The 10,508-nt window shown below is 48.0% G+C and overlaps 1 protein-coding gene across 1 annotated transcript; it reads left to right on the top strand.

Moving 5' to 3' along the window:
* The first annotated feature begins 822 nt into the window (after window positions 1-822).
* On the top strand, window positions 823-6,741 carry MEAK7 (MTOR associated protein, eak-7 homolog). The gene is made up of 8 exons (XM_072422390.1): window positions 823-886; window positions 1,614-1,769; window positions 2,265-2,492; window positions 2,587-2,731; window positions 2,956-3,396; window positions 3,959-4,077; window positions 4,323-4,502; window positions 5,213-6,741. Exons 2-8 carry the CDS (start codon window positions 1,626-1,628, stop codon window positions 5,336-5,338), a joined length of 1,383 nt encoding a protein of 460 aa, XP_072278491.1. The 5' UTR covers window positions 823-886; window positions 1,614-1,625; the 3' UTR covers window positions 5,339-6,741.
* The last annotated feature ends 3,767 nt before the right edge of the window (window positions 6,742-10,508 follow it).

Genomic DNA, 10,508 nt, shown 5'->3' on the forward strand with positions numbered 1-10,508 from the left:
CCCTCATACCCTCTATATACCCCTCATACCCCCATTATATACCCCTCATACCCTCTATATACCCCTCATACCATCTATATACCCCTCATACCCTCTATATACCCCTTACACCCTCTATATACCCCTTACACCCCCTATATACCCCTCATACCCTCTATATATACCCCTTAGACCCTATATATACCCCCATGGCAGTGTGGGTCACATACATAGAAGGATCACCATGTCAGGGTTCTCTCTTCTCTGAGGCGGGGCGGGGCATTGCAATCAGTTCTGGTCATGTGACCACATGGGGAGGGCAAAGCCGGCTGTGTCTCATTGGAGAGATTTCCCTTCACTTCCTGTCCCAAGGACACCACCCGGAGGTAAACCATGTCACCAGGTGTCCCCAGAGAGAGATTTCCTCTTTATTCCTCTTCTGGTGACAACAACAACATTTGGGATTTCCCACAACAAATAAATGGTATAAAGTAGTAACCAATCAGATTTCTGTATTCTCTGCGTCCATTGCACCGACCTACCTGGAAAGGTGTCAGGGGTCAGGTTGGGGGTAGGTCACACCCAGGAGGGGGTTATAAACAGGCAAAGCCCAGTACAGGTAGGAGCCCCGCCCAGGGAAGGAAAGTGTCCGCCCATTACCCCGCCCAGGGATAGGAAATCCCCGCCCATAGTCCCGCCCAGGTAAGGGAAGTACATCCCAAAGTCCTAACGTCATAAAAAGGGGCGGGGCTCTTAGATTTACCAGTCTCCAATATGGCGAAAATGAAATTTTCCGCCCGGCTCCAAACCCCGCCCTACTGCTTGTCACTGATTGGAGAATGAGGCGCGCATCCATGGTTAGGGGGCGGGGTTTGTGGTGTTACTAAGAGAGAAGTCGGTTGGACAGGTGAGTGCTGGAGGAGTTCGGTCACCGACTGAGCCCCCCCCCCCCCCCACTATTACTGACCGGACAATAACCCCTCCCCCACTATCACTGACCTGACCGGACAATAATCCCCCCCAGAGAGCAGAGTGCTGTCACTGGAGCCTCCACCTCTGTTACTGACATAAAAGTGCCCCCTGCACATCCCCCACCCGCTTCCACAGGTAGATTAGAGCAAGGGGAGCCCCCCCTTACCGGAGCTATCTGCCACTTTAGGCCCCCCCCCCCATAATGCATCAGAAGCCAGTCTGCCTAATCTCTGCATTGATTATTTGCCCCCCTTACAGAACACAGAATATTTGCCCCCCCCCCCGCACTGTATTTATAACACAGCCGCCTCCGCCCTCCATCGTCCTGTTTACAGATAACAGCGGAGAGTTTACACCACAAATATTGGCGGAGATTAAACTGTAAATTGATGGAAAGTTATCACCCTTCAAATACCCCCCCCCCCCCCCCATGACACAGCTGTGTGAATGTCCTCAGCGTTCTCCCCTCTGCAGATCAATATCTGCCCTCATCATGGAGTATCAGTGTGGGGTATTGACGTGATGGGGGGGGGACACAGCTGGGATAAATACCCCCCCATATGTACACTGAGATCTGGGTGGGCCCTGGTACATACAGTATCTGCCCCGTATTGCCCCTGTATTGCCCCCGTGTCCCTCATTCCAATATTCTCACCTTTCAGCTCAGATCTGCGATGGGGAATGCGGAGAGCGGCGTCCTCCAGAAGCGCCTGGCCCGGGTCTCCCCTGCTGAGACGGCCGACATCCAGCGCAGCTTTGAAAATTTATGTCGGGTGAAAAACTCGTCCAAGAAAAGCCTGGGATTGGCAGCGTTCCAGGTAAGACCACCCAGGGGGCGGAGCCATCAGGTACTGGTGCTGGAAGCCAGCAGGTATCAAAATGTAAACGATAAAGATACCCTCCCACATATACATCATATACATACACACCAATCAGGGGGAACATGACCCCCCCCCCACCCCTCCCCAGGGAAGGTATAAGACAGGAAAGGGGGCAGCAGGGGGCATTATAGGAGGAAAGCTCTGGCAGTAGGGGGCACTATGGGTAGAAGGCAGGGCAGCAGGGTGCATTATAGGTAGGTGGTGGAGGCAGCAGGGGGCATTATGGGTAACCATAGGTAGATTGCAGGGCAGGCAGAAGGGGGCATTATAGGTAGGTAGTGGAGGCAGTAGGGGACATTATGAGTAACTATTGGTGGATGGCAGGGCAGGCAGGAGGGGGAACGTCCACAATATTAGGCTGGGAGGGGAATTAATGTTGGGGCTGCTCGCTGTTTACCCCCCCCCCCAAATCTGCCCCCGTTATGTTCCCAGGATTCCATCGGAAGCTCCCTGTCCCGTGCCATGTCTGAACGAATCTTCCGCGGTATACAGAGTGAGAACGCCGCCGGCAAGACCTCTCCTGCGACCTCGGAGATCAGCAAAGAGCAGTTCACTTTGTTTGTCATTGATATCTTTAGAGGAACAGCGGATGAAAAAGGCGCCATCGCCATTCACATGATGAGCAGCACAGAGGAAGTGACGGGAGGACAGGTGCAGCAGGTAAGTGTCTCTGTATCTGATAACCATGATTGGGACTCCCTGAATTTGCCCCTATTTGCCCCCTGCTCCTCCTGCAATGCCTCTCTTTCCCCAGTTTCTGGAGGATCTGATCTCCGCCGTGGTTTACGTCTTGCGGTGTAACAACGCACTGAGGGGTTGGAGCCTGGAAAGCACCAGTGATTGTGAATCGGGGACGGCCATATTGGCCACGCAGCTGTTGTCGCAGTTACGGCCGGCAGGTTTGTTATATTTCCTCCTCTGATATTTCTCTGCTTTGTTATAATGAACTAAAGAAAAATTATTATAAAGATATGAGAAGCCGATAACTGAATTTCCTCCATCGGTTCCTCTATTTCATCATCTCAGACCATTGCTGCCACGTGGACTGTCTGTGGTTCACTTTGTGGCCATACCAATATGGCATTGTCCTTGTTCTAATTCTTTATTACTTTTTGTGTTCCAGGTGGACAAACCCTTGAAGGGGCAGAGCGTCTTGGCTCCTCCTACACCCCGGCCTGCATAGCTGATTGGCTGTACAAGGCTCCGATGGTTTCTGTGTTCCTGCGGACTGTGGTCATGCTGGGTTTGTCGCTCATGAAGGAGAGTACAGAGTACCAGCTAGACCTTGGCAGTCTGGTGCCGAAATATAAGAAGGGGAAAACGTCATCGTTCCGCAGCCTCCTGGACTTGCCGTCCATCATGTTCCTGAATTCTCACCTACCTACTGATATGCAGCTCCGCTGGCGTCTGCTTTTCTCCACTCAGATCCATGGAGAGAGCTTCTCTCAGCTCTGCGGGCACCTGGTGGACCAGGGACCCAGCCTGCTCGTTCTCAGGGACTCCGATGGCTTCATCTTTGGAGGGTTCGCTTCACAGAACTGGGAGGTGAAGCCGCAGTTTCAAGGTGAGGTTCTGGGCAAGCAACCAGAGGGGCCGGAACCAGAGGACCAGTGCCATAACGGTGCCTGGGGACCAGTGCCAGAGCCGGGGGGGGGGATGGTGGGAGGGCGAGGGGACCAGTGCCATAACAGGTCCAGAACCAGAGGACCAGTGCCATACCGTTACCAGAGCTAGGGGGGGGGGATTGCTGGCAGGGCAGGGGACCAGTGCCAAAACGGGGCCAGGGTGAGGGGACCAGTGCCATAACAGGTCTGGAACCAGAGGACCAGTGCCATAACAGTGCCAGAGCTGCGGGGGGCAGTGCCATAATGCCAGGGCAAGGGGATGGGGGGGCGGGCAGTGCCATAACAGGGTCTGGCTAGATGACCAATGCCATAAATGACCCAGGGCAATAAGGCCATTACTATTAAAGGGGCAGGTTGATCAGTGCCTAACAAGGTCAGGGCCAGCTCCAGCCATTCAATGTTTCTGGGTACCTGTCGTTCCACTTCTTTGCCACCCCTGAGCTCCGCCCCTTATTGATATTCTAACACCTCAATTCAGAGACCTTTTTTTTTTCTTTTCAGGTGACAGTCGATGTTTCCTGTTCTCAGCATACCCACGGCTTGATATCTACACCTACACCGGTTATAATGACCACTACATGTACCTGAACCACGGACAGCAAACCATGCCGAATGGATTGGTGAGCATTGCTCCATGTACTGACCCCCTCCAGTCATTATTCTATAGAATAATATTCCAATAAATCCTGCCCTGTCCTGTGTTCTGCACTGCACCAGAGTCCCTGCTATCCATCAAGCAGCAGTCATGTGACCAATATGGCCGCTTCAGACTTTTGTGATCACATGGTTGGGGGTTTATTCTCCAGTGATGAGGCTTTTTCAGTGAAGGTTTTCCCTCAATGTCAGTTTATCTGTTTTCCTGCAGGGGATGGGAGGACAACATGAATATTTTGGTCTGTGGATCGATAGCAACTTTGGGAAAGGACACAGCAAAGCCAAGCCGCGGTGCACCACCTATAACAGCCCCCAGCTGTCCGCCAAGGAGGATTTCACTATAGATGCCCTGGAGGTCTGGGCTCTCGGAGAGCTGCCGGAGAGCCTGCAGGTAAGAAGGGGAAAGTCTCTGCATTTCCAGTGGGGGCGCTGTATTCATTACCTCAAATTTGCCTTACCATAAAGTGTGATGTGTCTGCCACCAATCACGGTGTGTCCTTTTTTTTTGCCCCCCCAACCCCCCCGCCATCACTAACAATTCTAATTATTGTTCTCCCAACCTAATCTGTCCATTACCTATAGAATGTGATAATTGCCTTCCCCCACATCACTGAGCAATATGAGACATCTGCCTCCCCGTCACTGAGCGTCCTCCATGTTGGTCCCCCATCCATCCTTTCCTGCCACCCCCCTGGTGTATACTGTGCATCGGAACCATCAATAAGCTCCCCCCTCCTGCCCCAAGCCAGGGTTGGTTTTCACAATGCTCTAGCAATCAGATTCATGTGATCTGTCCATGCAACCTCCCTCTCATGCTGCTTTATGGGAACAGGGCTTCAGCAGGTTAAAGGAAAGCCACCAGAGGGACGCAAGTGGGCAGAGATTTGTTGGAGAAATTAAAATTATTTACAAAGCAGAAATCGCTGAGAAAACAAATCTCCTCTTCTGGGTGTCACATTCACTTCACATACACACATATTTCACCTTGGGCTGGAATGTCCCATTACCGTGATAAGAATCTTTCACCAGCCCCAGTGAATCTCCTCCCTCACTGTCAGGATTTCTTTATAACTTCATGGACTCCCAATATTATATTTCCAGGCTAAAAACAAGAAGAGCGTCCTGGATGCGGATCCAGAGGTGCAGGCGCTGCTGGAGATGACGGGAAAGACGCGGCAAAGCGATGGTTTGAGGGATAAAGATGACGACGATGATGAGGAGAGTTAGAGAGCAAGCTTCTGCGACAAAAAGGTTCAACTGCAAAGCATTGATAGCTTGTAGCTCCTTATACAAACCGCAGGGGGGCCACACAGCTAAGACCCCACTGGAGCCTAATAATCTCAGGAGCATGCTGGCCACTGATTGGCCTAATGTTGCAGCTCGTTGTATTCCTGGAAAGAAAGTTCTGCTCACTATACCATGAGCCAAATGTGAAGAGGGGACTTAGGATGCGTTCAGCTGCCTTTCCGTCATCAGCAGGATTGGCTAATGCATTAAATGCGTCTCACAAATACCTCTCCTAAATATGCAAAGTAAGCCATTCAGGTATTTGTAAGGGAAAATTGGGCAAAGCTTGTAAGATCTGCACATCGTGCCCTGCGTGTTCTATAGTACAATACATGGTACATGTGTTCCCTCATATACACCAAGCCATGTAATATATTTGTTTTATATGATAGGTTCCTGTTCCATATTACATGTATAGCACACTAGGTTCATATAACATATATGTGTTATACCATCTTCCATAGTACTTTGCATATTCTTCTGTTATATACATGTTACACGTTACATATGTTCCCCTTACATACACCAAGCTCATACAACATATATGTGTTATAGGTTTATCTTCCATAGTACATTACATATTACACGTTACATGTGTTCCCAGATATACACTGCCTTCATGTAACATACATGTAATATATGATCCATAATACAGATATTGTACATTGAACCTCAAATATGTGCAGGAAAAATGGATTTTTTCAGTGTTTCTGCTGACCTCAAATTCCTGACCCTGGTCCCCCAAATACCTCTATTCTGTAAAGGGGACCCCTGGAGTCACACTAGCCTCACCCCATGCTTTCACCTGTTGCAGCTCTGCAGACACACTGATTGGCTCTCTGCTTTATATTGTGACTTAGAGGAGGTCTTGGTCTCTGGGGGCCCCATCCCAGGGTTGGGGTAAGTAATGGAGAAATTGGACAGCTGTATTTATAAAGCTGGGTGAAGTCTTTGCACTGCCAGGTGCTGATCACAAAAGCCATTTTATTCCGTTTTTTACAATAAAGGTGCCTATGATCTAAACATAGAAAAAAAACACCAGTCAGTGCCTAAAAACCAACAAATATTTCCCCACCTACACAGTGCCCCCTGCTATACCGGGTAGAGAGATACGATGATATATGGGAAGGAAGATGGCAGCTTGCTGCATTGGTATCTACCACCAATAGAACCCAACACCGCTTTATTTTACATGTTGGTGCACAGAACAGCGCAGAATCGCGGTCAGGTGACTTAACATGCCGGGAGATTATTTATACCAATTTCTGTCAGTTCACAGACATTGGAGGTTTACACTTCTGTAATATTATCTGTTAGAAGTTATTAAAATGTCATTTATTTTATGCTGTTGTTTTATCCTTTTACTTGCTGCAGCTTTTTATCAGCTACATCCATAGGAGCATACCATGTCAATGGGACTTCTAACTACAACCTTAGGGTGCCAATATCCATCCGTGGGGCTTCAAACTACACCTGTAATGGTGTCCGACCTATGTCTATGGGGTGCCGGTGTCCATGGAATTCTAATATTTGTGGGGGACCTAACAATATTCATGAGGCTCCTAAATACATCCATGGAGCATAAATGTCCCTAAGGCGTTCTAACTACATCCATGGGGTGCCTATGTCCATTGGGCTCAACTGTTCCCATGGGGTGCTGCTTCTGCTTATTTTGTAGCCAGAGGGCATGCCATAATGGTAACACTGAGTACTGATCCTTCATCCCCCCTGGGGTCAGTAAATAGATGGACAGTTTGTACAGAAAGGAAACGTAATCTCCCCTTATCTCCCCCTTAGTGCAGAGTTTATAGTGCCCCCCCCCCCCCCGGGTCAGTGAATGCATAGACAGTATGTTCAAAGCAGTGGTCTACTGTCCCATGTGGGTCATTAGATAGATGGTTTGTTGGAGAGAACCCAGTGATTGCCCCCCTTCTCCAGGGATTAGAAGATGGATGATGTATCTTAGAGCACAGCACCCTTTTCCTCCCCTCCCTGCACCCTCATCTTACCCCCCCCGGCCGGTAGAATGGTGGGTGGTCCGGATAGGAGAACGCAGTGATCCTTCACCTCCCCCCCGGGGGCAGTAGTGGGATGGGTGGTCTATATTAAAGAATGTAGTGATCATCCGTTATCTTCCACAATCCTAATATACAGATTCTAATCTTTATTTCCAATTATAATATTTTGAAGTTTTCCCTTTTTTATGTGAAACATATAAGCAGCCAAAATACAAAGAAAACAAGAATCAGAACTGTGAGAGTTCCTTTATGACCTTCCCTCCATCACAATCCAGGGGTAATTCCGGGTGATGTTTAGGGGTAATGTTCCCGGTGATTCCGGGTGATGTTCACAGGAGATCTCACTGTTAGTGGAAATAAGCAGAATCGCCCCGAGCAGCTTCTAAGTAAGATTGGTCACAGTCTGGATTCTGATCTGCTGGAATGGGACCTTATGGGGGGGAAAGCCGGGGTCCTTGTTCCATCATCCGTTCTATAGTAAGGGGGAACTGGCCGTCTCACCTTCCTCAGGTCTCACGTCTCCATCATCTCCACAGAACCTGTACAGCCGATCAGCAATCTCTGGAAATGGACAGCAGTGGTCAGTATCACCGAATCTACAACATGGACTGAGAAGAACTGGGGTTCCTCCAGGGGTCCTTAGGGGCTCCTTTAGCCATGAGCAGTGTGGACTTCCTTTGTCCATTACCACTGACACTAATAATCTGTTTGGCTTAACTTTGTGTAGGGCCCCCTGCTGGACAGGTACAGTACATACCTCTAGCAGTGGGGCACTTCTGTGGGGCCCTCTGCAGTTAGTTCCAGATAATGCCACATTGAACCAGTGGGCAAGAGGGTGGAAGGCCGTAAGGCACAGAACCTCTGATATATGGACCCAGGATCACCATCAGAAAGAGACCTGCGGAGTGAGATGTGAATGCCTTTACGTGTTACATATACAACAGCAAGCATGTCGTGTAGGATTGTACCGATGAACGTTTGTGTGAATTACAGAGAGACGATGAATGGGCTATGCATTATTCCTAATCATTAAAGAGAACCTGTCACTTGCAACAGCTGAGTGTACCATCCAAAGATGGTGGCTGACTCCCTTCATAGAAAATGAATCCATAATGATCGATTTCCCAAGTGAATACCAGCCGCCATAACAAGTGAAACATGGCAAAGCTCAGCCATGAACGGACTGAGAGCCAATTGGCTTCCCATTGGTTGGTTTCTCCATTGCATTATTAGTAAGAGTTTGGTGACAACCGTGATCTGAGATGTCGAACGATTTCTCCCAGTACCATCATGCCACCGACAACAGCATGGAGTAACCAGGCACCATAGCAACCCTCAACCACGGCCCTTCCAACATTCACCGAAACCTGGAATCTTCCAAATATAAGAGGTAACAATCTCGTATATCACCACACCTAGGCTGAAAGAGATGCAGGAGGAATAATAGGAGATCTATAATGTCTTCACAAATCTCCCAAACAAGGACATCACCCTGTGATGGGCACAGATTGGGGTAAAATCTGAAAAGTGGAAATTTACCAAAGCAGCCAATCACCATCCAGCTGGCAGCCATCCCAAAACTTGTATGTGGTGAATGGAACCCTAGGAGGTCATCCTTAGAATCAGTACCCAGCCCCACCAGGCAGGTAGGGCCCACGGAGGTGATAATGGTGGATGGGGGTTTTTGCTGTCTTTTACAGTGGGAGCCACGAAATAGAGAAACTAACCAGCAAAATGCAATGCCCCACCTCTTAGATTGTAAGCTCCTCGGGGCAAGGCCCTCCCCTCCTGTGTCACTGCCTGTATCTGACTATTATTTGTAACCCCTATTTAATGTACAGCGCTCTGTAATATGTTGGTGCTATATAAATACTGTATAATAATAATAATTGCAATGGGGAGGGAGGAACAGGATAACCTGAATATTAACCCAATCCTGCAAGGAGACCAAAATCTGACTTCATTCAGGAATTACTTCATTTTGGAGGGAAGGGGATCCCCCAGGATATAGCGCGTCTACTGAAGCTGCAGATTTTATAACTTCTCCTACTGGCTGGAAAGGAAATTCCGAGATGTCTGTAGGGAGCATAGGATGCCAGACTGAATATATAAGTGCATGGGGACACCTGCTGTATATTTGACTTTGTTTTTGCATCTCCAGAGCCATGGGAACTCTAAAAACCATAAATGTTTGCAGAGACAGCTGGTGTTCTTCCCTGTGGTCACAGCCAAGATTTAAATAAAGCTTCTTGTGGCTCTATTTATAAAGTATTCCCGTCAACTCGCTCATAATAATAATTTCCTGTGCTGTGCATTTTTGGGGATTGGCCACTAGGTGGCAGAATGCGTCATTGTATTAATAGGAGACCTGTAGAAAGATTCGACCATCTGTCAGTGAATTTCAGAGGAATTGGGGGAATAATTTATAAATAAAGCCCTCAGAGTGTGAATAGCTGATCACAGAACAATTCACTGATCATTTGATTTGTTCCAATGTTTTCCATTATTGGGGTGAGTGGTGAAGAGAAACAAAGCCAAAAAGTAGTGACCAAATATTCATCTGGTACCAACCTGAAGATCTCGCTCAGCACCTCCGGAGCGTAGTATGCCAGCTCCAAGTACTTCTCCGCCATCCTGTCAGGATTTCGTCATATGGAGCTCTTCGTATTGGAGAATTTGACTCCTGATAACTGCAGGAAGAGCAGAGGATGAGGGCAAGTTAGGAAATGATATAAATATTGTGTATTTTCTCATCCATTCCTCAGACCAAACTGATATATCTCCTAGATTGTAAGCTCTTCTGGTCAGGGTCCTCTCCTCTTCCTGTGTCACTGTCTGTATTCGTCTGTCGTTTGCAATCCCTATTTAATGTACAGCGCTGCGTAATATGCTGGCACTAGATAAATCCTGTTTATTATTATTAATAATAATAATAATAATAATATCGGAGAACAGCGCTGCGTAATATGTTAGCGCTATATAAATCCTGTTTATTATTATTAATAATAATAATAATAATAATAATAACAACGTGATGTGAATACAGAGAAAAATGTAAAAAGTGCAGTACTGCTTCTCACCACTAGATGCCA

This window comes from Pyxicephalus adspersus, chromosome 9, assembly GCF_032062135.1.
Source record: "Pyxicephalus adspersus chromosome 9, UCB_Pads_2.0, whole genome shotgun sequence".
Lineage (NCBI taxonomy): Eukaryota > Metazoa > Chordata > Amphibia > Anura > Pyxicephalidae > Pyxicephalus > Pyxicephalus adspersus.